General features: G+C 49.5%; 1 protein-coding gene across 4 annotated transcripts in view; it reads left to right on the top strand.

Moving 5' to 3' along the window:
- The window catches only part of Smoc1 (SPARC related modular calcium binding 1), a 160,249-nt gene extending 133,878 nt beyond the window's left edge, over positions 1 to 26,371 (top strand). For 3 of the 4 annotated variants that reach the window (XM_005072718.4, XM_013115428.3, XM_040742817.1), the window contains exons 8-13: positions 7,719 to 7,911; positions 8,446 to 8,528; positions 10,496 to 10,601; positions 20,009 to 20,253; positions 23,963 to 24,016; positions 24,487 to 26,371. In XM_005072718.4, the coding sequence (XP_005072775.1) occupies positions 7,719 to 7,911; positions 8,446 to 8,528; positions 10,496 to 10,601; positions 20,009 to 20,253; positions 23,963 to 24,016; positions 24,487 to 24,503 (698 nt within the window). In that variant the 3' untranslated portion in view covers positions 24,504 to 26,371. The remainder of the gene's footprint in view (positions 1 to 7,718; positions 7,912 to 8,445; positions 8,529 to 10,495; positions 10,602 to 20,008; positions 20,254 to 23,962; positions 24,017 to 24,486) is intronic. The other variant, XM_013115429.3, reaches the window with a different exon arrangement.
- Positions 26,372 to 26,915: the final 544 nt, after the last annotated feature.

The raw sequence follows: 26,915 nt of genomic DNA, 5'->3' as shown, positions 1-26,915 counted from the left end.
TTTGGGAGGAGGAAGGAATAAAGATATACTTAATTTTTACAAATTAAAATAAAACTCTCCATCTTCCCCCCTTATCTGTAATCCTTTCTTTCTCTCTTGCTTGAACTTGAGTTTTCTATAATTTGATCCTTCTAGTACAGGGCCTGCAGATCAGGGTCAGTGACATTACCAAGAAAAACTGGGAAGGGACAGGCTACTATTTCTTGGTACTTGTCATTGCAGAACAACTGTGAAGTATTTCTTAGTCCCTTTGGAGGAAAGGGTACCTCTCCTGGCTTTGTGGCATGAGTCAATAGGGATGAGTCAGTGATGCTTGGGGAGATGTTGAGAAGAAAGATGTTCATGTGCTAAATCGGAGTACTCCTTCCCAGAAGAAACGTACTCTGTGGGATTTCTATCCCCCTCCCCAGGAGCTTGGTATCTGTCTGTGTGGGAAGTGACTGTTTACCACTTCAGACCATGGTGAGCCATGCATGGCCATTTTAGGTTCTTCAGAGAATCTATTTACACAGGCTGGTTATGCTGTCTCCTTATTCCTCTTCACCCATGACGATTATCCTAAGAGTATGTTTACCCCTGGGGGAGTGCTTTTCCCAGCCAGCGCTGAGGATGTGGGATGTTAGTTCTGCCTGAAGGTGGAACTTTGGAGGCACAGCAAACTAGCTGTGGCACATGGGCCACATCATAGTATCTCAAGAAGTATGAGGTACAAGGGGAAGGCTGAAGACTCCAAGCAGGCTTGCCCTCAGCCCTTCAGGGTGTTCTGTTTCTGGAGACTTGGGCAGCTAAGTCTGGATTAGCCCCCAAGCCATAGGAAGGATTGCCTGTTCCTGTCTGACTCTAAGTGTATGGGCTATTAGAGGGAGAAGCACCTGGGAAGTTTCCAGTCCGTCACTGACTCTGCAGAGAGAAAACAAGAGTCCAGCTAGCTGAGGTCTCGTGCAGGGCTCTATGCCCATCAGCAGTTGTAATGCACTAAGGGTTCAGAGGCTGGGAGAAGCAGCACAGTGAGCATTTAAGGAAAGGCCTGGTCACTGGGCAGTAGTGTACCAGAGGCGGAGCGGTGGTGTGCTCCACTCCAGCAGAGATGGGTGTAATGGTCAGTGACGTTGTTTTGAAGTTCTAGAAGTTATTATAAAAAGCAGCAGACTCTTTGCGATATCTAAATGGAGCTAGACAGAGATGTATAAATTTCCTCTGTAGACTGTGTAACCCTTTATTGTGTGAACCAGGGCAGACTGCTCCCATAATCTGGTTCTTGGCCAGACTTACAGGCCAATTGAGGAGCCAAGTTGAACACAGGCCTAATAAGATTAGCTACGATCCTCACGTAACTGAGGCTACTGCACCTTAGACCGGTTAATTAAATTATAATAGCAACTGCCACCTTCACCTTACTGTAGCACCAGGTTAAATGATATACATTTATTTTGTAGTGTTAGCCATCGAAATCAAGGCCTCAAACATGCTAAGTAAGCACCCCATCACTGAGCTACAACTTAAGTCTGTACACTATTACATCTTAACTTCGTAAACACCCTGTGGTCCACATATAGGGGCTACTCTACTTTTACAGATAAGGAACCTGGGACTTAGAGACTGTCCAAGGTCAAGAGCGATATGAGAGACACCAAAAGCCCATGCTCTTGACTGCTGTGCTATACTGCCTCTATTCTGACTGCTGCTGATGTCTATGACGTCTCCCACCATGTCAGTCCCATGATGATGTGCACAGGAGTTGGAGTGACACCCACTTAGTGTTGCTTCAGACACAGGGCCATGGAAGCCCAGGTCTCCTTAACCCTGTCTTTGACTCCTGTAGTCTTCCGTCTGAATGTCCCAAGTTCCTTCTGGCTTTGGGAAGCAGTTATCTAATTGAGATAATACAATATTCCAACTTCTCCCTCTAGGGAAGACCTGAAGGTGGCCCTTTCTGACCGAGTTGGCCCATCAGAGCTCCTCCTCCAGAACATTCTCCAGTCTTTCCCAAGATATGAATGAGGGATGACGTTAATTTTTTTCTCTTCCTTTTGTGGCAGATTATGCAAAAGGGGGATTTTTAAAATGATAGGCACAAGGAAACTTCTTGCAATGGAAGAGGTGATATTATTAAATTTATGCAAATTCTGTTTCTGATTCCCCATGTCTATCCATACTGGCCCACACAACCAGAGGCTGATTTTATTCTGTTAGTAGGTGACTTTCTGCTCTTCCCTTGCCCCAGCGGGGCCTCTCTTTTGAGCCTTATCATTTCTTAGCTGATGATCAGTCCTGGGGGTAGTGACTCTGTGAAATCTCCCTCTCTGTGGGATTCTCAAAGCCACACAGATGAGTCCAAGTCACACGAATGTGGAGAATTAGGAACTGGCTGTGGCCAAGTGGCCCTCACTGACAGAGGTGATGGAAAAGTCATGGTGAGAGGGCGGGGCCAGCTCGGCAAATGGTGCTTGGAAAAATTACCCTCAAGGGGACGCTTAGCCCCTCCTGTGAAAAAATTGCAAAGCACACAGTAAGAAAATAACCCATTCACATAATTGGCTTGAAACCATAGGTGCCAAAGCCCCATGTGGCTGGAAAAACAGGAAGAGTGGCTCAGTGATGTTCCATAAATCATCCCTAAGGAGCGTGACTCCAGCAGGACCCTCCCCTCAGCACCAGCCCTTTGACAGTGAAGCCAGCCCCTTAGAACCCAGACCCACCTTTCTTCCGTCTGCAGTCGCCCTCTCCTCCAAATCCTCACTGGCCCCAGGACCAGACATCCATGTATTCTCAGACCTGGAGAAACCTGCGGTGGGAGCCACACCATTCCTTATGCCCCTGGAATTTCTTGTCGTTATTTAGAAAGGTGGTTTGAAATGTACGGTTTGTTATTGTGGGTTATCGTGCAGCATTTTATTCATTTTTGATAAGAGGCAAGATGGGCGGGAGGTATTTGAAGAGGTTTCAGGGTCACTGTTGTCGACACAAGGCCAGTGTTTTCCTTAATATTCTTGGCCCAGCAAAATGATTCTTTTTGCAATCAAATAGCAAACTACTCTCATTTTCTTGGGCTAAATCACCCTTTACTGATGTTTATCCCCATAAGAAATCCAGTCTCGATGGTCTGAGGGTTGAGTGTAGCATTTCCCAGGATGAGTTGGGGTCACAGATTCTTCTTGTTCTAGCCCCTGCAGTCTCATACCCAACGAACTGGCATTTGCTCTGCGTGGGTGGGCCTCGACTCTGGAGGATTGGCCAGAACAAATTTCTTAGACTAAATAGCCTTCATGGATTCTTTCTCTGTGAGACTCCATGGATCTCTGAGCAAGGAGCAAACCAGAGATGGGGTGGCGAAGTGGTGGGCCAGACAGGAATGATGGACCCTAGCTAGCTCTTAAGCACTTAGAGTTGGTGGGGGAAGAGCCCTCATTCATAGCCTCGGGAACGGAGAAAGACCTTGAATGCGGACAGGCTGACGCTTCATGGTTAGTTCTTCCTGATTGAGCCCACAGTTCTCAGAATTTCGTTGGCCTTTGCAGGGCCTAATGTGCTACCAGACTAAGGTGCACATGTATCCATTTAATAGCTTGGATTCCACAAAAGTGCTCGGCAATTCTTTTTAACCTACTCTTGAGCCCTAGAATGTTTTTGTCACCAGAATCTTGCATTGGGTCCTCTTCTCAGGACATTGTCCCAAACCTTGCTAGTATCCTGCTGCCTTTTATTACCTATCACGAGGAACATAAGCAACTCTGTCCAGATGGCCAAAGTAGCTCCTCTAAAGAACCACAGGTCTTTATCTGTATCCTTGGCCAGGGCACCCTTCCAGCCTACAGCTTTTGTTTGAGATAGGATCCCATGATGTAGCCTAGCCTAGCTTCAAACTCCCCATCTTTCTTCCTTTCTTCCCCTGATCCCTCCTTCCGCTGCCCCGTGGTGGGATTACACATGTGTGCCGCCACCCCTGGCTCATGACGCCTCAGTTGCTTCTTTGAGTACGTCCATTTGGCTGGGCAACCTGACCCTGATGTTTGACTGAGCACTGGCTATTGTGACATTGAACACCCACGGTTGCTTTTAGTTAGAGCAGATTAACCTGCATAATATGGGCCAGCCTCATGCCATCGGTTCTGAGATTTAAGTGAAGAGACTGGGGTTTCCCGAAGAAGAATTCTGCCTGGAGACTGTCGTGTGGAAACCCTGTTTTTGTGTCTTACACTTGTAGGCATGACCTAATGATCTGGGACTCAAGACGCCTCATCCTGCTGACCTGCATTTCTACCTGACTGATTTGTCATCCTCCTAATTCATGAGCCTAGTCCTTAAAATCTCCCTCTAATTGTGTGTGTGTGTGTGTGTGTGTGTGTGTGTGTGTGTGGTGTTACAGTCATTCTTTGACAACCCCCTCAGCCTCCTCTCTGCTTTCCCTACCCTGAAGTCTCCCTTTTCTCTCCCCGCAAAGCTCACAGGGAGGTCAGCCCACTGGTCACTGATGACTTGGTTTTCAAAGGTGCTTACGTGTTGGTCACCCAGGGACCTCAGCTTCCTCCTCTGTCCCCTTTCTCAGATTTTCCTTCTCTGGAAGTCAATAACCTGAAAGGAAGACCAGCCCAAACCCTGTGATGTCTTTTTATTGATCATTTTGGCTTTTAAAACTATGTAAAAATAAAGAAAAGATGAAGAAGGAGAAGAGTCTTGGAGGAGAGGATAAACTCTGGACTCCAGTGAATATTGGGGATTAGCTGAGATTTTATGTTATCCACGCTCCCCTCTGCTCCTAATTACCATGGGTAATGATGACACACAGAGACCTGAGCCAGTCCTAGCAGACAGAGATGTCTTCGAGGCTCATCCCCTCTTGGCTGACACATAACGACCTGGGCTCTGGGCCCACACACAGGGTGGGTTTCTGTTCATCCTGGCCCGCCCAGCCCTGTCTCCAGCTTTGCTCACTGTTATTCTCCTGTGGTCCCAATATCTTCCCTACCATGTGTGACCAGGGAAAGACACACTGTGTGTCTTCTGATGGCAAGGCCAGGACTATGTGCATTCCCTACATGAGATGCTTTTCTGTTGTGTGTCTTCTTTGAGTCAGTTTCATTTGGGTGGAGTGACCAGCCTCTCACTGCTCAGCATCATCTCGGGCAGGTTTGGGAGGGGCTGTGTGGAAGTGTACAAGGGTTGTGGTACTATCCCCATGCTCCCTCTTGTCTGGTGTGGGTTGTGTCTGCCAGGCATGTGCAGACAGCCCTGGCCCGTTCTCATAGTTACCGGGCCATACCCTCCCATCTCCTCTCTGTTTCCCAAGTTTTCCTGAGCAGAGATGAAGTGTTTCAGAGAGGCACGCTTCTGATTCAGCAGAGCTCCTTCCTCTGTGAGATGCGTGTGTGAACACATTTGCTCTTGAACGGAGCTTTTGGGGAGTCCATCAGGTGCCTGCCCTGGAGGAAGAGCAGGTGGCTAGAGGCTAGCAAGGTGGCCTGGATTGTCCACAGTCCTCAAGCAGAGTCCCAGCTTCATTCTTGGAGTGAAGTTGAGAAAAATTTGTGCTCTGTAGAGTTTGTGTTCTTCTTGTTTACAAAGCTGGGGTCAAAATAGTTCCCAGAATAGGTGGGCCAAGAGGCTAGACGGGTATTTGCCCGTATCATTAGTTCTCAAGAGCCATTTTAAGAGATTTGCCTGTATCATTAGTTCTCAAGAGCCGTTTTAAGAGATTGTTTCCCCTTTCTGGAAGACACACTGCATACTTTTCACAAATGGTTGGTGCTCTGTGTGCGCACACGCGCGCATGTGTGTGTATGTGTGTGCTCTGTGTGTGTGTGTGCTCACATGTGTGTGTGTGTATGTGTGTGAGAGAGAGAGGGAGAGAGAGAGAGATTTGGGGTGGGGTGCACATGTATATACCTCATTGTGAAGGCAAGAGACTGAAGCCAGGTGTTTTTCTGGATTATTCTCTGCGTTATTATTTTTTTTTTTGAGACAATCTGTCTCACTGAACAAGAAGCTCATCTGGGATGGCTGGCCAGTGAGCTCCAGGGATCCTCCTGTATCTGTCCTGTCCTACTGATTGGTGGGATTATAGAATTGTGGTACCCAGCCCACCCAGGCTTTTATATGGGTGCTGGGGTTTTGAACTGAAGTCCTCATGCTTGTGTGGCAGGCACTTTACCTACTGAACCCTTGCCCCAGCCCACCTGCTCTGTCATTCCTGTATTTTCCTTACAGGTTACCCAGATTTTCAGAGTGGGTGCTAAAGTGATAAATTCTGTATTTAGTTTTCTCTTTGATTCCAGACTAATCTGTATTTTTCTAGATTTGAGAGCTTCCTTTTCTTTATGACCTAATTCTTCATTGGCCATGGAAGCTGACTGTAAACCTTTAAGAATTTCCAGAAAACCATCCACGAGGCCCAAGTCACAGGTCTGCCCTTTTTTCAAGCCCACTGATGTGAAGTTAGGTTCATCATGCCTGCTGCCTTGGGAGGGGGAGGTGTTCTCCTCCCTTTGCATCTTGCCGTGGTCTGATTTATGGCTGGAGAGGTTGGCCTTAGAGAGTCTTGATTTAAAGCCCCTGTCAGAGGTCATTACAAGAACGTGGTGCCCATAAAAGCTGTTTTCCTTTGCTTTTGTTTCTTGGTCAGCTCTTTCATGGCATGAAATATGAGGTTGGAAAACAAGGCTACCAAATTGGAGCTGGGAGAGCTATCCCAAGCCTCTGGTGTAATCCCCTTGAAGTTGTATTGGTGTTTGCCTGACAAGATCTAAGGACATGGTGGGGGATTACCTTTGGGGCCATATGGTTTGTACACATCAGTGTTGTTTGTGGTAAGGAAACAAACTCAACATTTTATCTTCTAAATAGTTAAAAAAACAGAATTTTAAAATCAAACAACATTGCCCACCCCCCCCACCCGCAATAAAGTTGCCAGGCAAACAAAGGAGAAATCAGGAAGAGAAGCCAGGGTACTTTAGTGGGCAGGGTTTTCCAGTGAAGGGTCCTACAGGAGTGAGGCTTCTGTGGTGTTGCTGCACCTGGCATAGGGCCCCAGTTGCTGTCTGAGTCTGGGCCTGGCTCTGGAGAGACTTGGTTTGGCTGTTTGGACATGTTCACATGGTCCCGCAGCTACCAACTACAGACACCCTTCTGCCTCCGCTGTTTCTGCTCCCGTCTGATGGAAGAATCTGCCCATTAGCTTTCTTTCTTTGTCTACCTATGTTGGAGGGTGAAAGGAGCCAGGGCTGGCTCTTGTTGTTCTCTCATTTGGGTATAGAAGATCACCCTGCACAAGGATGGTGGTTGTGGTTCTGTCCTGCTATGCCTGGACTAGGGAGCATCCCCCCTTCATGGGCATCCCAGCATCCCAGCATCCCCTTGCAGGGCTGTCTGCCTACCGCTTCTCCTGACGCCTATAGACAGTGTCTGGACAGGAACAACTCTGAAAATGGAGGAACATTCCAGCTCCGGAGCAAACTGCTGCTTGGAGAAGCATCCCTGAAGGCCTGGCTGGCTTGTTGCTACATGAGAACCTCTTTGGTGAAAGTGCTGATGAGCCCCTGGCAGTGTAGGCGGCCACAGGGAGGCTCTGGCCCTCTGGGGCTTTCACCTTGGCAGCATGCAAGACATGGTTGTCTGGGATGATTCATCCATTCCTTGGGGGCAGGCCTGGTCCTGGCTATTTATTACAGATCCTGGACAGAAGGAGGCATAACCATCACCAGAAGCTGCATCTTCTCTTACAGAGAAAGTCCATTCTTGTGACCAGGAGAGGCAGAGTGCCCTGGAAGAGGCCCGGCAGAACCCCCGTGAGGGCATTGTGATCCCTGAGTGTGCCCCTGGTGGGCTTTATAAACCCGTGCAGTGTCACCAGTCCACGGGTTACTGCTGGTGTGTCCTAGTGGACACAGGGCGCCCGCTGCCCGGGACTTCCACACGGTAAGCCCTCTTCTCAGAGTGTCACCCAGGGGCCAGCTCCTGGTTATAGTGTCATCATTGTTGTCACTGCCCTGCTTCTTTTAAGTCAGGTCCCAGGAGACTGAGGTCTCCATTCCAAAGCAGATGAGGGTGTGGTAGAAGTGCCTGAGGACCTGGGTTCTGATCACAGACCGGTTTCTTTCTATCGGTGGACATTGGAAAACCTCTTTATCTCTCTCGACCTCAGTTACCTAATGAAAAGCTTATTGTACGGCCCAGGTTACGAACGAAGTCTTATTTGTAAACATGAGGTCCTATGTGCAGATTGGAGATGGCATTTTTACCGCGCTTGTGTGGCTAAAATGACATGCCTGAACATGTCTCAATGGGAGCATTTATGCTGATTGTCTTGTAGCTGCTGGACAGTTCAGGGACTGCTTCATTTTCCTCCCGGAGGGCTCTCGGCATAGTGATTACACAGATCGTTCCTGGGCAGCAATGGCTAAAGAAGACTCAGTTACCAATCCCACCTTCTTTCTCTGTCTCTCCTCCTAGCTATGTGATGCCAAGTTGTGAGAGTGACGCCAGAGCCAAGAGTGCCGAGATGGATGACCCTTTCAAGGACAGGGAGTTGCCAGGTAGGCCATACTGCCCTGCTGGAGTAGACACCTTCCCTTCCTTGGGCTTCCCATCCCCTCACCACGCAGATGCCACACTCTCCTTTACATCTATTCCCTCAACTGGCAGCATAGAGCAATGAATGCTGGGAGGCCCATCACAGAAGTCATAGACTCTGCATCCCAAATTAGTCCTGTGCCCTTGAGAATGTCCCATACTCTTTCCTCCTCATCTTAAAAGTGTAGTTATGGCCTCACAACTCTGTCCCTGGAATCTCATGGTCATTCTCCCTCTCAGTGAAATAGGGATGATAATTTAGGGTCTGTAAAGCTAAGGTAGCTTACAGGAGTGGCTTTCCTGGGGAGTCTGTGTGGTGTCTGCCACCTGTTGTGTGGAATGATTCTATGATGGTCCTTGGTGATACGAAATGGCCATTAGGGGTGACATGGGACATACTGGCAAGAGCCCAGGATCCCCCAAATTGCCACTGGGTTGGGTTTCCCCTTATTTACAGCAGACTAAGCGTCACAATAAGAATTCTAAATACTGGGTATATGGATTGTAGACTCTCCCCTGTAAGTACTTGGCAAGTCCCTCTTTTCTGTGCACCATTCTAGAAGAAGCTCAAGCATGGGGACACCTTCTCACAGGTGACCCGCCTTAGATCTACACTCATATAGAGAAGCATTGCTGGAGAGACACCCCCACACCTCTGCGGAGCTGCAGAGGGACACCTTCTCACAGGTGACCTGCCTTAGATCTACACTCATGTAGAGAATCATTGCTGGAGAGGCACCCCCATGCCTCTGCGGAGCTGTGAGCCATCTAAGCTGGTGCTCACTAACAGTCTTTACTCGGAAAATTAGGTCTGTACTGATGAGAACTGGTGCTATCTTCCTGTTGCCCATCAGGACTCCAAAGTGAGAACTGAAAGCAGGCAGTCCCACAAGTCCGGTACTTTCCTTGTGAGATTAGTAGAAATCACTGTGTCATGAAATTGGAGGCAAGGAAGCCAGGATGCCTTCTTCTAGCCACCCTCAATAGAATGGGAATAGCTATTCTACTTCATGCCAGATATGGTTTAATCTAGTGCTCAGGGACATGAGGGTAGGGGAGACAAGCCATATGAAGATACAGGAAGGCCTGGTATGTGTGGATTTAGGACATGTACCCTCAAAAGAAGGGTGTGGCACTGTGAGAACAACAGTAAGAACTTACTTTAGAGTCTACACTGCTCTGAGAGGTGATATTTAACTTGAGACCTCAGGCTTCGGAGGGAGAAGGGCGTAGCTGCTGCATGGGTAGGGGTGGGGTTGCAGCTGTGCTGAGGGCCCCCTTGGTGCGAGTGAGCAGGGCTCCCATCTCTGCAGTGGTAGGGGATGTTTCCCCAGCAATGCCTGGAGCCAGGACAGGCACACCTGTGACGGGCTTACCCATGCTTGGGCTTTTGCTGAAATAGTGAGACAAGAATAAGAACTTGTGGGATTTCATGGGGGAGTCCTCAGTTATCATCTCAGCTGTGAAAAGATGAGCAGAAAGAGGAGCTTTATGATAGGCCCACTCACACCAGCTTGCACCGTGGGGATTCTCTCCCTCCTTGGTGCTTCCTCAACATCTGGTTCCTGCCCCTTGAGCAGCGTTTTTCATATGAACAGTGCCTGTCTGGTTATTATCTTGCGTACATTGGCCCAATAAATTATTGTGAAGTCTGAGGATGGGGACCTCATCTGCTGTCTCCCTAGCGTTTCTATAGTGCCTGCTTTGGTACTCAGCAGGACTGGAAGGAAGCTGAAGCATTCTGAGCCTTTTGGTCTGGTGCTTCACAGTGGATTATGCAAAGGGGAATGATGGAGGAGATACACGGTACCTGAATTGTAGACTCTTTCCAGTCTTTGGCTGGACAGACTTTGAGGGGATGGTAGTCGAGGAAGCTGTTGCCTTGGTAAGTGACCTGGATTCTGCCTTCAAGTATCCTCTTGTCTTTTAGGCTGTCCCGAAGGGAAGAAGATGGAATTTATTACCAGCTTGCTGGATGCCCTCACTACAGACATGGTTCAGGCCATTAACTCAGCAGCGCCCTCTGGAGGTGGGAGGTGAGAATGTGAGCCAGACTCAGGTGCAGTACAGTGTAGTCCTGGACTCCTCAGATACAAGGGAGGCTGGAGAGAGGCCAAGGTCTGGAAGTCTGTCCTTCTCCAGAGCATATGCCCACAGCTTTGTTCTTCTTGTTGGTGAAAATTTCTCTGCTTCCTGGTCTCCGAAAATTTTGATCTGTTTTCCTCTAGTTTTGGCAGCAGGGTTTGCAGGCCTATTGGAAAACTTATGGCTACTTTACCCAAAAGGGGGATGTAAAAGTGAGAGTCTTTCCCACAGTACTGGGGATTGAATCCAGAGCCTCACACATGCCAGGCAAGCATTCTCCCTGAGATACACCCCAGGACTGAAATCCTTAATGGCGGGAAGGGTGGTGGGCACCTGATGAGGGCAGGGCACCCAGGCAGAGCAGGGAAGACCACAGGCGTTTAGTGATTTCCTTTCTCTCCTGAGAAGTCAGGAGCCATGTGTCCCTTTGGCCTCCTGGCAATCACAAAGAGCTGTGAACAGTAGAATCTCATCTTTTCATAGGCAAAGCGGACTTGTTTCAGAAGTTAATAAGGTAGCTAGAGTAGTCACAGGGCTGAAATATACACGTTGTCTGGTGGCCAGGCTCCTGGAGCCAACTGATTTGGGCCCATTATGTCAGTGGTTGGAACATCCATCATGTGTGCACAGCTCATCTGAGCATCCTTTGAATACATCCAATATGTCAAGTCCTTGACTAAGGACAAGGTATCCAGGGATAGGAGTCATGTCCCTCCCCTTAAAGAAGGAAAATGAGTGGGTATACAAGACCATAGACAGACATTAGAAATGTATAATGTATGGTAAGTGTAGTTTAGCATGGTAGGGTTGGGGGAAGATGAGGGGATGAAGAGATGGAAGAGGAGCGTCGGATCCTGGTCTCAAGGGTCTGTGAGACATGCTAAGACTTGCAGTTGTAAAGCCAGAGAGAAGGCATAGCAGGGGCTGGAGGCATCAGGGCAGGGAGGTGAGGGTGTTAGGTTCCTTAAAGCAGCAGGAGGGGTTCCAGGGCATGAGATGGGCAGCCTGCTCTGGGCTTGTGTGGCTCACCAAAGGGCACCTTATTCCCCAGCATCCCCTGGAAGCAAAGCTACTGCAAAGAATGACAGTGAGTAGACAGGTCTAGGGCTCCAGTCCTCTTCGAAGGGACTGACTGGGGCTTAGGATGGGGACTTGGACCACGAGCACAGCTGTAATGGTTTTGCAGCTGGATAAAGTCAGCCAGGTTGAGAATTCTATTTAAGTGTGTCAGAATTCTAGCACTCCTAGCTGTCTGTAACTCTGTGTAATAATCTAAATTCCATCAAAGGATTAGTTAATCAAGAAATGTACTATGCGCATGCAGTGGGGTAATATTTTAAAATACTTGTTTGAATGTCTAATCTGAGCACTTCAGGGTTCCATGAGCTCAAGGCCGGTTTCTGGTCATGGCTGTTTCCTCTTAACTGGGGCATGTCGCCCAGGCCTCCCTCCCTCTAAGGGAGTACAACACAAAATCTGAGCAAAAAGGAGACAGGGTCTGATAGGCCATGCACGAGAGCTGCTTGGAGGCTTCCTACCATGCTCAGCAGCTCAGCATCTGAAGCAGAGGGGGTACACCCAGGCGTCAGGAAGAGGGAAGGGTGAGTGTTGCAAATGCATGTTGCCACATGCAGTTGCCCGGAGCTTGCTCAGCAACAGACATTTGATGAAAATGTGCAATAACCCCATTTTGTCCTTTGTATCACTTTTCGTGGTTTCAGTTGTTCACAACCAACTACAGACCAAAACAGTTAGCTGGAAAATTCTAGAAAGAAAGCAATTTATAAGCTTATGATAATCTTTATGGTAATGCTTTGCTATAATGATCTTATTATTAAGCTTAATGTGTACACATTCTTCATTTGTAAATTAAGCTTTATCAGGTATGTATCTTAGGGAAAACAGTGCATTTAGACTTCTATATTATTAGTAGTTTCAAGCATTCATGGGAATCTTAGAATGTGGAAGGCAGAACTACTGTTTTTATGTTGTTTAGAAAAAAAGGGAGAAAAACATAAATAAGGAGGAGGCGTGGGCACAGAAATCTCATATTTGGGTGGGCCCATCCACCATCTAAGGGGTTCTGGCTGCAAGTTCTGCCTTGGTCCTGTAGAGACAAGATATTAGCACTCCTCCCCCCTAGCCCCCATAGGAAGGGGATCATAGACAGGCCCTGACACCAAGGAAAGTTAGGATTGGTGCTTTCATGTCACAGGACAAAGAGATTTTCATAGGCAATAAAAACTAGGAAATTTATAATGTCTTTCATACAAGTGTATCCTTAGGGAAGGACTTGAAAAAATAACTCCTTTTTTTCTGTTGTAATTTAGGATCAGGGAAGTTAAAAAAATACTTCCCAAAACATTCATTTTAAACTTTTATTAGCTTGACCATACTTGGTTTTGGGTATATGTGTTACCCAAGGGCTGGACTTTTAATCAACAGGAAGACAAGATAGACCAAGAAATAGTTTAGAAATCAGGCAAGAGAGTGGAGTGAAGGAGAGAAAGTGGGAAGCATTGTATGGGAGGTGCCAGGGTTGCCAGGCTTCCTGGGCTCTCCTGGATCTCCCCTGACTTGTATCTGAACAGCCCTCAGGAAGGTCCTGCTGGCCTCTTGCTCTCTCCTTTCCCTTCTACCATCATGTTCCAGTCACTGGCTTCCTTCCACAGGTTACTCTGGTTGACCTGGGACCCCACACCAGCTGCCCCTTCAGTCTAGAATGCCATTACTCCTTTTCTGGTGACTGTCTGGCATAGGGTTAGACTGTCTTCTCAGAGTCCTTCCTTGCTGTGTTCCTGGAATTTAGATCCCACAGTAGACATTCAACACATGCTGATGAGTGCGTAGATATGAGGATGGTAGATATGTAGACAGAGGGGTGAGCTGACAGCCCAGTGATTATTGCAAGACTTAATGGAAGGATGAATGCAACAGGGAAGTTTGTTGTGATTCTTTTGTAAGCAGGGCCCTCCAGCTCTCTGCCTCGCTCTGATGGACTCAGGATGCTGTATAGACAGATGCTCACCAGCCACTTCTGTGATGGAGGGACTGGGTCATGGACCTCCTGGAGATTGGGCAGTAGATCTGGAATAGGACTGATGAAGAGAATCAGGATATGCAGAGTTTCACGGGGTTGGACTTGGGTTTGGAATTGAGAGCTGGGATTGCAGGCAGGAGGGTTAAAAAAAAAACACATCCAACCTTTCCCTCTCAGGGTTTAACAATTAAAGAGGTACGTGAATGGACAGCAGTGGGAAACAGTCCCACATGGAGACAGCGGGAGGGAGGGAGAGAGGATGTTTGGGCAATGTCGAAAGCTGATCATTCCCTTCCCCTACTCCTCAGGCATGGTGATTGTCACACATGGCTTTGCACTGACTCTCACTTCTCAGCCTGCCCTTCTATAAGCTCTGTGCTTCTTCCTGGGGGCATCTAAGAAAAGGGCCTTACCCCTGGCATGGAGGAGGAGAGGTATATACCCAGGAGACTTTACTACAGAGCCAGTGTGACCACAGAGGCTGGTGAGAGGTTCCAGGGCTCGGGGTAGGGAGAGCTGACAGTAGAGGTGACTTTTTACTTACACAGGGAGGCCCAGCCCTGTTGTACCGTGAGTGAGGGCTCCTCAGCAGAGGGGCACGTGGACAATGAGATGAGCAAGGGTGGCATAATGGGAGGAATGACAAAAGTGGTATGGTTAGGTCTGGGGTGTGGTGTGGACGGGTAGGAGATGACACTGCAGAGCCGGACAGAGCCCGGGTTCTGCTGGGCCAACTGAGTCAATGCCAGAGACATTAGGGGCCATGGTGGTTGAGAGCACTTTTGAATGACCATCCTGATGGCATTAGGATGCAAAAACAGGCAAAGTTAGAAAGGGGGCAGGGGAACAGTTGTCAGCAAGAGGGCGATGGGTGCACACCTCAGTAGCCAGGGATGATTTACTGAAGCATTCTGCACGAAATAAATAGATTCTCAAGACTGAGTAGATGCAGGGAGAGGGAGAGAGGGAGGTGCCAACTTTGCTCTCTGGCCTCCTAGCCTGATTCAGTGGCCAAAACCAGTGCTGCTCCAATCTAAAATCAGACAATATAGAGTTGGGTGTCTGTGGAAACATCTGTGGCTGGAGCATGTGCGGGCACTTCAAATGTCTTTAGATGACAGCCTTTTCTCACTGAACCCTTGCCAGATGGATGATTAACTTATACCCTTGGTTCCCTCCTCCAGAGCTCTAGAAGGCGACACTCTCCCTCGGATCAGCAGTTAGTCATCAGCTAGACTGTCGGTCTAGAAGGACTGCTATCTACCTAGGTGCCAGCCTCTAGGGCACAGTCTGAGTGAGTCTCCCACTCATTCACATGCTTCCTAAGGGGAGTCTGCCAGTGGAGTGGCCCCATCCTCCTGGTCCGTTGCAGTTGGTTGCCTGTTGATGCTTTGCAAGGAAGAGTCTGGAATGTGGCTGACTTGGCGTTTCCCAACTCCACCCGCACAGCTGGTGGGGCTTGGACCCAACTCCAGTTGGGGCTCAGTCGGTCTGCTTGGCTTGGCTCAGGCCTCCTGGCCAGTTTTCCTTACCTTCTCCAAAACTGCTTAGGACAGCAGAACTGGGACCCAGATCTTGGCCAAAGCAAGTTGTGGTAAATGGGCTTGGCTCTCCAGCTATGTGTTATAGCCAAAACCTGCCATGGCCAAGGCCACAGAATCAAAACTGAAAGTGCCGTGGAAGGATGGCCTTCACCACCCCTAAAACTGGGAGATGGCTGAGTATGTCTGTTCAAGGAGGGACCTGGCTCTGGTGGCTTTCCCTCTCCCTGAAGGCAGAAGTGACTAAAATAGCCCAAAGGAACAGTCACTGAATTATTATATCCTGAATCTAGAATGAGGTATCATTTGGATGTAGCTTTTCCACATTACATCTGAGAAAACTTGGTCATTCTACCTACCCAGGTATCCAATTTAGAACTTGACCCATGAAGGGGTCTTTATAGGCGTAAGTGAATACAGTTGATCTTAAGGAGCCCTTGGCCACTCCAGCATAGGGTCCTGGCTCCAGTCTAAAGGACTTTGAACTTAGCAGTTCTTGTCCCCAGTAGGTGTGTGAGTGTGTGTATGTGTGTGTGTGTGTATGTGTGTGTGAGCATGCACACGAGAGAGCAAGATTGAGTTTTTGCCACTGTCAGCCTATGCTGTGGTACCGGCTGCAGATGTCTGTAAAACGATGCCTTCCATGAGCCATCAAGATGGCTCTTTGAGTGAAGGTGGCTCGCCACCACGCTGATGACCCGGGTTAGATCCCGAGAATAATCTACACGGTGGAAGGAGAGAACTGACTCCCTTGGGTTGTCTTCAGACTTCCATGTGTATGTGGTGGCATGTGCAACCTCACACATGTACACACACACACACACACACACACACACACACACAAATGTAAAAGGGTATTTTCAGAGAGTTGTGAGAACTGGGGGAGCCTGTGGGACACGACTTTGAGGTCAGGGTATAAAGGTCAGGAGTCTGTGATGTTGGGGACTCTGACAAAGATGGATTGAGAGGTTCCTGGAAAGTCTGGGGGAGGCCCTATGTTCTGCCTCACCCCTACCTGATCACAGCCCTGCAGGGGGGACATCTCAGAACTGCTGACTTCACAGAGGTCTCTGGTGTTTTCTCTTGCACATGTTCGGTGTTGGTTTGGCTATGCAGGACTGGTGATAGGTCAGAAGTATAAAGGTTCTTGGAGTTTGTTCTGGTAAAGGTGTTGGGTTTCCAAGTATGACCCTGTTGTCACCCTTTGAGGTAGAATTGACGCTCTGTTGTTTAAGGGAACTTCTGGAGATCAAAGGGGTTCAAAAGCAGAGCCTGTGATAGCTGGGATGGAGGGGAAGGGTCGGGACAGAGGAGAACCTTTAGTCCCCACAGGGTAGGCTGTGGGTAGGGGGGTTGGCAGGAACTCAGAAGGCCTCTCCTGAAAGGCGTCCTGTCTTTAGCCCAGCTGCTCTGCATGGGAAGGTCTTGATGGGAGAGCAAGGAGGGGCCAGAGGAGAGCTAGGAGGGCGGGCGGAGGAACTGGGCCGAAGTGATGATCACCCCTGGCCATCTCAGAGCTTGCGAGGTAGGAAGAACTGCTTCTTGGTGCTAACCCTGAAGGCAGGCAAGGAGAGCTCTGAGCACAGAGAACAGACAGGAGACACGAGCCCTCCAGGAACACATGTTGGAGGGAGAAAGTCTCTCCTGGCAGGGCCTCTGGGTGGGATGACCTCATCCCTTCCCCGTCTCAGCAACCAAGACTTTATTATTCCAGCCTTTAGGTAGACATGACGCTATGCCAAGCCTAAAGGTTAAAGGAAGAGCTGCCTTCGCCTTGGGGCACTCACTGCTCTCTGACTGCCTCCTCTGAGAGGGCCTTCCTTGGGAGCTCTTGTCTCCTCCAGAGCTTGGGGCCTCCCTGATTTCCCCCTTCCTGCACCTTACTGTCCCTACAGAGTTTTGGCCTGCCCACCCTGTGTGTATTGCAGGGGCAGCCATGAGAGCGGGTGCTGCAGCTAGTAAAGAAAGGGTAAAATTACACTTTGACACGGAGAATGGAGAATGTCAGCCTGCTTCAGACTCCCTGCACCTGGTTTCCATGGCAGAATAAGCAGATTCCCCAGCAGTCAAAGGCCAGTGACAACTCAGCGTGGCCCTGTCACATCTTCCCTAAGGTTCTCTCCGGGTGGAAGCTGTCAGGATGAGGTCCTACCGACATCCTTCTTAGAATCCAGGATGCCTGGGGATTTACCCAAGACGGAAGCCACCTCATTAAGAATGGACTGGACAGTTGCCCTCGAGAACTGGCTTTTTTTTTTTTTTTTTTTGGAATGCAGCTTCCTTTTGCTTAAGCCTCATGTGCCTTGGGAGTCGATGGGACTCGAGATGGGGTTTTCAGCTTGTTCTAGGGCAAGGATGAGAAGTGGTCCCCTCCATTCTAGACTGCAAAGCAAACCTGAGAGGGGTGTGGGGTATCACATCCGTAAGTGCCTTGAACATCTTTTTTTTATGGAACTTTTTTTTTAATTTTTAAATTTAAATTTAGATTAGAAACAAGGTTGCTTCACGAGTCAGTTCCAGGTCCCTCTCCGTTTCCCTCCCCTCCTCCCCAACCCCCCCCCAATATCCCCTCATTTCCCCAGGGAGGGTGAGGCCCTCCATGGGGGTGTCCACAGTCTGTCATTTCATCCAGGGCAGGGCCCAGACCCTCCCCCAAGAGTTCAGGGTGAGAGTGCATCTCACATTGTTGGATGGGAGTCCAAAGTCCATGTGTATACTCGGGATGAATACTGATCTACTGCCCAAGGCTCAATAGATTACCTAGGCCTCCTCACTGACACCCACATTCAGGGGGTCTTGATCAGTCCCATGCTGGATTCCCAGGCATCAGCCTGGGATTCAAGAGTTAACCCTTGTCAGGTCAGCTGTTTCTGGGGGGGTTAAACCAGCCCAGTCTTAACCCCTTTGGTCATCAGTCCTCCCTCTCTGTTACTGGCTTTCTTGAGTTCAGCTCAGTGCTTAGCCATGGGAGTCTGCCTCTGCTTCCATCAGCCACTGAATGAAGGTTCTGTTTCCCAGACTCTCTGGCCATGGGATTGTAGGCTGGCACTCCCTGCCTTGAACAATTTTTTAAACCAGGTGCGTCTTCCGAGTGTGATAGCAAGTCCTGATTACTTGATCTAGGAGCCCTACTCACCAGTGAACTGTATCAATGGTTTGTCACAGACCCTGCACACTGGTCATTTGAAATGTATAGGATCTCAATAACAGCCTTATTTCTCTCCCCAAGGGCAAGTTACCCAGGCATTTGAATATGGTTCCTAGCTCAAAGTCAGTGTCAAGCCCCAGGATTAGAACCAGGGTACTCATGCGTTTCTTTTCTTCTGTTCAGAAACTCCAACCAACCCCTCTGCAACTGACCTATCTCTGGTTTTAAACATTGTAGATATTAGTATCACTCTGACTTCTCTGAGTAAAGTCAATATATAAATAATTAATGAAACAGACCATGGCTTGTACTTTTACATTTAGATGCTGGTCTTGTAACTTTGTGATCCAGAGATATTGACTATGTCAGATGTGGTCATCACTGGGCATCAAAGTGTATTCCTGGTCACACTAATTTCTCTAAGAATTGGCTGGGGCTCTGGTTAACATATGATCTCCTAAACCCACCCCAGACCTCCTGAGTGGAAACCTTAGGCTATAGAGACTCACCCCAGCAGGTCTAGAGTTTATTTGCTTTAGAATCTGTTTGGAGCTGGAGCTAGGGATGGGGATAGTGGAGAGGAAGGGTATGGGTCAGCAGTCAAAGTATAAACAGCAACTGTGAGAATAGATTTAGGGTTCAATGATTAATGTAAATGCTGGGAGCATACCTGTAATTCTAGCACTCAGAAGGTAGGCACAGAGCAGGACCATCTATATAGGGGAGACGCACCTTCAATCGAGAGACTGCCTCAATGAATAAAGTGAGGGAGTGATCAAGGATGACTCCTGACATGAGCCCCAAACTTCCACTCATTAGCACAGAGCCACAGATCATGGGGGCACCACACATCCCATACGACAGTCTTCATATTTTGGGCTCTGCTTCTCTGAGATGATGAACATCTGGAGGCTAGGCTGGCATCTCCAGTCCCGGCCCTGGGTCTCATACTCAAGTTCAGGAAAGCATCCTGTTTGACAGTGATCTGTGGGTCAAGAGAAGGACAGTTTAGATCCTGGACATGGTTTGCTTAGGTGGACTAAATCTGTGTAGTTTGTCTCGAGTGCTTATCTGCACAAGAAATGTCCTGGTTGTTCCAGGCAGATCAATGAAGCAATGATCACTTAGAGACCCCTAAGGAAAGAGCTGTCGCTGCCCGATAGCTGGTTTGGTCTCTGTTGCTGTAACAAAATACCCTAGGCTGGGTAATTTATAAAGAAAAGAGGTTTATTTTGGTTCACGGTTCTGGGAGTTCAGGGGCATGCCAGCATCGATTTGGTTTCTGGTGAGGGCCTCTTTCGGCTTCAACTAACTCATGTGGAAAGTAGCAGGAGGAAGTACTTGCAGCGGGGAGGGGGCAGATATCTGCTTAACAGCAGCCTGCTCTTGTGATAACTAACCCATTGCTGTAAGAACTGACCCACTCTCTTAAGAAGGTAATTAATTCTCTTGTCAAGGGTTTACCCTCACTCCCCAACACAGACACATTGTAACTTCAGTATAAGTTGGCAGGGACAAATGCTTAACTGTAGCAAGTACCCTGCTTCTGGCCATTTGGGAGAGAGTGGGTGGACGGCTCCTGAAGATCCTGAGTGGTCTCCTGGGTGGGGTTGTCTGTCCACGGCCCAGGTTCTCGGAGCCAGATCCCAGCCACACCCTGGAGGAGCGAGTGGCACACTGGTACTTCAGCCAGCTGGATAGCAACAACAGCGATGACATCAACAAGCGGGAGATGAAGCCCTTCAAGCGCTACGTAAAGAAGAAAGCCAAGCCCAAGAAATGCGCCCGGCGCTTCACCGACTACTGTGACCTCAACAAGGACAAGGTCATCTCACTGCCTGAGCTGAAGGGCTGCTTGGGCGTTAGCAAAGAAGGTAAGTTCTATCCCCTGTGAGTCTGGCCTCTGAATGCCTTCCCAACCGAGGGACAGGGATCAAGGGCTGTCCTGAGGAATGGGGTCCTAGACATCCATGTATTCGCCAGCTGTTTGCTGGGAGCGGGCTATGCTTCAGGGCTACCTGCCTACTGCAGCTGTAGAATTGACTGACAGGATTCTTATTCTTACACAGTCTATGAGGAGATGAAATAGATAGTTGTTCACATACTTTGTGATTAGTGCTATGAGAGTGCATTAGTTAGATGGGCCAGACTGTGGTAACTCACACATCGTAACTCAGCTTAGCAGAAATCGTTTATCTTTTATCTTGTCCATGGAGTAGTACAGCATAGTTCCAGACTGTGTGTGTGTGTGTGTGTGTGTGTGTGTGTGCGCACGCGCGCATGTGTTGTATGTGGTATGTATATGTAGGAGACAGAACAAGACTAGGGACTGTTCTACATATCTCAAGGGGTTGAACTGAAAATGATCCAGCTGCCTTCATCAATGGGCCTTTGGGGCCACTGTGGGGTCTGATTTATTCCCATCCATTGTATAGAGTAAGCTAGGCCATGTGAGGCAATTCTCTGGGACAGTCTTAGAATTATGTGACCTGCAAATAATGTGTCATAGTTGATGGACTAGAACTCTGTTACCGGACTGTAGCAACCATCAGGAGAATGACAAGAGGCAAGGGGAGTCTACACAACTCTTCACTCAAGTCGGGGACTTCATATACGTGGCAAGGAGTCACTGGATTGGGAAGGCCATATTTGAAAGACACTGCCCAGTGCTCATCTCAGGCCTGCCCAGGGACACTTGGAGCTGAGTGAGGATTGTTGAGGCCTGACCCTGTCCCATTGCATCCCCTTTTGTGTTGGGAGCTCTGGTGCATGCAACACCCAAGGCAGGGACAGTGTGTTGACTTGGTCTACTGAACTCAGGGAGCCTCCCCCATGAGTGTTTCCCTCCATGTACTCATGTGCCTGGTGCCTGCGGAGGTCAGAAGAGACCCCGTTGGAACTGGAATTACAGACAGTTGTAAGCTACCATGTGGATGCTGGGATGAATCTGGGTTCTCTTGCAAGTGTAGCAAGTGCTCTTAAGGGCTGAGGTATTTCTTCAGTCCTTTATGCCCTACTTAAAATGTATATGTATACACGGCTATACATGTGTGTACATGATCTCCCCCTCCCTCTCCCTCCTTCCTTCCCTCCCCACTCTCTATCTCTGCACGTGTGTGTGTGTGTGTGTGTGTGTGTGTGTGTGTGTGTGTGTGTGTGAAAGAGGGGGGGATGGGGTGAAGTAGAGCATTGAGTTAGGAAGAAGAGGAGGTGTAGGGTTACCATTACGGCTGGGGTGGGGAGCTGTGTAGACAGAAAGCCAGAGCCCGATGGGGCTCCTCCTTCCACTCCATTCCCCCATACAGCACAGCACACACTACTTGTACGAGTTTAGAGCCCAAAGACTTCTGTTGCTTTGCGTTAGAAGAGTCTGGACTAGGCAGAGGGGCAGTGATTTGCACTCACAAGGCAGCCCAGCCGTGTTGCCAGTGCTAGCCTCACCCACAGGACTTTAAAGTCTAGCTTCTGTGCACTCTATATGAGGACCCCACAGTGAAGAGAAGGCCTGGGCAAGCCAAGAGAGTGGCTGGAGAAGAATCCAGGGCAGTGGGGTGCTGTTGTAGTTTTAGGGCTCTGTGAGCACAGGCAGTACCCTGACAAGGAAGCTGGCTTTCAAGCATATGGCGCCATCAGGGGGACCTTGGAGCAACCTAGGGAGGAGTGAGGACCACTGTCTTGATGGAAGTAGGGATGTGAATATGAACAGAGGCCTTGAAGTCAGGTCGACGTGACTTAAATTTCAGCTCTGTTCATTCTGGCTCTGTTATTTGACAAGTTACCTCTCTGGACTTCGGTTTCCTTCTCTGCCAAACAGAGGTAGTAATGTCTGCCTTGGATGTGTGATAAGAGAAGTTAGCAAGATAGTGCAGGCGAGGGGTGAGGCAGGGTCCGGCTGCACAGTGAACACACAGAAACTGTCGGGAGCAGAGGAATCTACCTATGGGCCAGAGGTGCTGCTGGCAACCCCCTGGCCTCCTCTGGGGAGGAGGCGCACAAAGCCACTTGACTGGGTGGTATGTGGGAACCCAAGCACAGGTCATCTGGTATTGTGTGGTGCCCTCTGGTGGCCTGAGAGGGGCATGCATGCCAGGTGGGGCCCAAGGCGGGTGGGGAGAGGAATGTAGTTTGGGGTTTGAGGGGCCAGAATTTTGGAGACGCCACATGAACACCACTCCTTTCACCTCCCAGAACTCCCACTGCAGAGCTGAGTCCCCGCCATCATGGCAGAGCCTGCTGACATTGGGAGCCTGGGCCTCGTTATTACCTTGTCTTTTCCAAGTCATAAAGCACACTCACAGGATTATCGTTGCCATCCTGTAAGGCAAGCAGTGTGAGGACTAGGTCTTGGTGGCTCAGGAGCACCAGCTTTCCCTTGGGCTTGGGCTTGGGCTTCTCTTCTTCCTCTGAGGTCCAGAGCATGGGTGCCCTCTTGGCTTCTTAGCCTCATTAAATGGGGATGATTTCATTTCTCCTTAATATAAATCTGTAGGGATGTGCTCCTGGCTTTCCACTTTGTTTTGTGCATCTCGACTGATGAAGCAGGGGCCAGGACTGCCTTAGGCCTCCTCTCTCTGTGTACAGATCTCTGTGTTTACCACTGAGAGCAGCCGCTGCAGAGTGGAGCAGAGTAAATGTGGAAGCTAAGGTCAGGCAACCTGGCTCTTCTTTTTGCCTGCCTTTGGACTGCTCCTCTTATTGTCCTCGATTTGTGACTTCATCTGAAAACCTGGATGTACCAACGTCTACCCTTATTTTGTCTCTCTTGGGTCTTAAGGGATGTTGGGAGACGCTGAGCTGTGGGGTCATAAGATCTATAGGTAAGCTCAGGCTCAGCAGGGCTGAACCCTCAAACCTCCATGAATTCATCAGATCCTTGGGGGCAATCCTGCATGGGAGGCAGAGCAGAAGCAGCACAGGTGTCATCCTAGTCCATCTTTTGCTCCCATTCTCTGAGGCCCACAGGCGTGCTCAGAGACACAGGAAACTGGCCCAGCTCCTGTGTTCCTCCTTTGGGAGACCAGGTCTTGACAGAGCACCATGGCCAGTTTCCTGAGCCGCTCGGGAGCCTGTACACAGCAGTAGATGCTAACAGCCTGGGTCTTGGACCTCCTGTAAGTCACTCTGAGCCTTTGCCTCCAGATTTGGCAAGTGAAGGGGCCAAGGTCCCTCCTACCTCTGACATTACTGGACTCGGAGATCGAGAACCAAGATTACGGCAATAGCCACTAAAGCCCTAGTAGTTAATAGCTGAGGGAATTCCCAAGAGGCATCTCATGTAGGGCTCTGTACCACAGTGGGAAAAGGAAAGTGAGGAAAAACTCTTTATTCTGTCTTCCATTGGTGCCTGCCGATACGATACGAGTTCATGGCCAGAGAAAGACTGTGTCAACAAAAGCAGTGACAACAATGACTTACCAGGCAGAACACAGCGACAGGCACCCACACAACAGGGAGCACAGCCATGCCACTCCAGCTCCCCCCCCCCCCCGTCATTTCTGAAGGCACAGGGGATGGGGGCTCAGAAGCTCTGCCAACTCTCTGGGTCAAGGCCACTCCCATGTCATATGTTCCTATTTATTGCAGGTGGTAGCCTTGGCAGCTTCCCCCAGGGAAAACGTGCAGGCACAAACCCATTCAGTAAGTCGTCTTCTTCCTGGCCCCTCCCTTTTCCTCTGTGGACCCTGCTGAGGCTGTGGTGGCACAGCAGTAAAGCAGTTGGTCAGATCACTTACGGGTCCACACATGGTGTTTGGCGGGGGCTTAAGAGGAAGATGGCAGTGGTGCTAAGGACTCTGCCACCCCCACCTGTGGTGGAAGATACCTGCTCTTTCCTCCAGGCTGACGTAGTGTGATCTGGTTAGGACACACCCTCGCCACGTGCTTGTCTGGCAGAGTCACGGTTTTTGCAATTCCAAACCGACTCCAGACACTGCGAGCTGACATACAGGTCAGAACACCGAGGAGATCTCTGCCACACCCAGTCCGTATCCAGCGTGCAAAGGCTGTCCTCATGCAGAAACTCACAACGTAGCTGAATGTTTCGTACACTCAGCTCTAAGCTCTGCTTACATCACTTTTCTTTTTTGACTCTTCCTTTCCCCTCCTAGTTGGACGCCTTGTCTAAGGAGCAGAAGATCAGAGGGCCAGTGGAGAGTCCAAGGAGACAGGACCGACCTTTAGACACCGAGCCTTCAGCACTGCCCACGCCCAGCTGCAGCCCATGTAACACAAGTGGTGCCCGCCATGTTTGCACTTTTAATAACTCTTAATGTGTGTGTTTTGTTTCTGGTTTCATTTGTAAACACCAGTTATCTAATACCACAGCGGGGGCAGGAAAGGGAAGAAAGCGATTTATTCTCTCTTTTAATGTTAAGTTTTTGGATCTGCTACTGACAACTTTTAGGTTATTGGGGAGGGGGGTGCTACTGGGATTGAGAGGAAAGAGATTTATATACTGTATATAAATATATATGTAAATTGTATAGTTCTTTTGTACAGGCATTGGCATTACTATTTGCCCCCTCCCTCCCTCCCCTCTCCTTCCTCTGGACCCTCAGTCCAGGCTTCTCAGATGGCATCCTTAGCTTACCTGGGTTTCACTGAAGATGGACTCTGTATGAGAGCGGATGGGGGCTCCGTGTTTGTGCTGTGGACCCATCAGCTCTCTTCCGGTGGGCAGAGTGTACTGTCCCATGCCATTAGCTGTCAAAGTCTAATCGCGTGGCCATTGGTAGGGTGGTGGCCAGCATGAACTCCAAAATTCTGCAGTGGCCCACGTGCCCCTACTATCCAGATCCCTTGGCAGGCTAGGACAAATAACGGAGCAAATTATGCTTGAAGGGGCTGAATTAGGTTACTCTAAACATTTCCACCCATGTTCAGCACCTGCCACACGTAGGACACCAGAGGGGACACACAGAGCGTGTGAGGGAAGGACACCAGCAGGACTCTCCTTCAGCAGGTGTTTGGCATCTGACAGAAACGTGAAGGTGGCAGGCCCGCACCAGCCCTTCCGCAAACCCACAGGAGAGGCTCCACAGGGTGTCTCACCCAACAGTAGCATCAGACTGGACTTTACTTCCGTGCTCTCCCGCCGTCTCTCACCCTCATCCTCACCGATTGGGTCAAGCCCCCCAAACTGGAGTTAGTCCTCTGATTTATCCAACTTTTCTCATGGACTTCCAGGCCTATGGACCAATTCTAGGAGTGGAATTCATGTGGTGTCCCTTACTTCTGCTTTCCCAGGAGGAGTAGGAGGAGTTATCCAGCTACAGGAGAATCTAGGTTTTTGCACAGGTTGTCACCCGGATTGCAGAGTGGCCATCCAGCCTTCAGGACAGACAAGCAGCTTCTTCTGTCTCGGTGCCATGCTGATTCAGATGGCCTTCAGTCAGAGCAGCGAGTGACACTTAGCAGCTGTTTCCATAGTCAGCCATGGTGGCAGTGAGGGGTCAGGAGCTCAGGACGGGTTCTCTGGCTGGCTTGCCCTGGGCAATCTGCCCTTGTCTGCTTTTCCATCTCAGTATCCCGGAAGCACATCCACCTTGGTAAATCCTATTCTATCTTGGGTCCGGAAGACATTGGCCTCGTACATGCTGCCCAGGTGTGGGGCACACAGCCTTCTTGGGACTTGATTGAAGTTTTGGCTACAGAAGGTTCCTGCTGTTCTGCAGAGAGTCATACATGATGACCAGTGGCCCTGTCCTGACATGGTGCAGAGGAAGTCCTTTCTTGGAGCCTTGGCCAACAACAAAACACAATGTGCTGGGATTGGAGCTGATGCCCCTCACAGCAGACTCCAGCCCCGTTTCCTGGCCTAAAGCAAATGTACACAGAGAAGTCACCTCCACACAGGAGCTCAAAACCTATCCAGCCACCCTTTCTCTCACAGATGGCTGCAGGCTGTGCTGTGTGGGTTTCCCTTGGGAGGGAGGGAGAGAAGAAACATGTTTGTAGCTTGTTTTATAAAAAATAAAAAATGGGTAAACTTGGCAGCTGGTGCCTCTTTCTCTGGGTGGCCTCTTCTGAAGGAAAAGCCCTGTTTCCTAGAAGGTTTCATGGTGTTCCTGGCCCAGGTGCTCAGGCTCCAATCCTGGCAAGGCTAGGTTGCTGTTCGTGGGACATCAGCAGGGAGCCCGGTGGCCGGGGTGGTGTGTGCTCTATGTGAAGATGCCACTGGGCCTCTTGGCCCTTGCCTGCCAGTGTGTGTATTTTAATTCTCCCTCTTACCTTCACCCTTGCAGATGCCCCCAAAGTACCCTCATTCTGGGGGCTTTCCCTTAAGCTACAACTGGAATGTAGCAGGAGGAGCTTGGGGTGGGGCCAGGATCCCAGGCAAGTGTGCTCTGTGGCTTCAGTGTGGTGGGCATGGCTGAGTTGATTATGATCTGGACCCTGGGTTGGAATGCATGTGGAAAGCAATAGGGTTTGTGCAGTCTACATCACAGTTCTGTGTGGATACATAGAGGTAGCTGGTCCACCCTCAGAGCAGAGGGCTTTGGGATAGTGGTTGATGACGTGTCTAGGGCCAGGATAG

The sequence above is a fragment of the Mesocricetus auratus genome, unplaced genomic scaffold (assembly GCF_017639785.1).
Source record: "Mesocricetus auratus isolate SY011 unplaced genomic scaffold, BCM_Maur_2.0 Super-Scaffold_15014, whole genome shotgun sequence".
Lineage (NCBI taxonomy): Eukaryota > Metazoa > Chordata > Mammalia > Rodentia > Cricetidae > Mesocricetus > Mesocricetus auratus.
The sequence above is the reverse complement of the archived record's forward strand: the minus strand, read 5'-3'. Positions and strand labels throughout refer to the sequence as shown.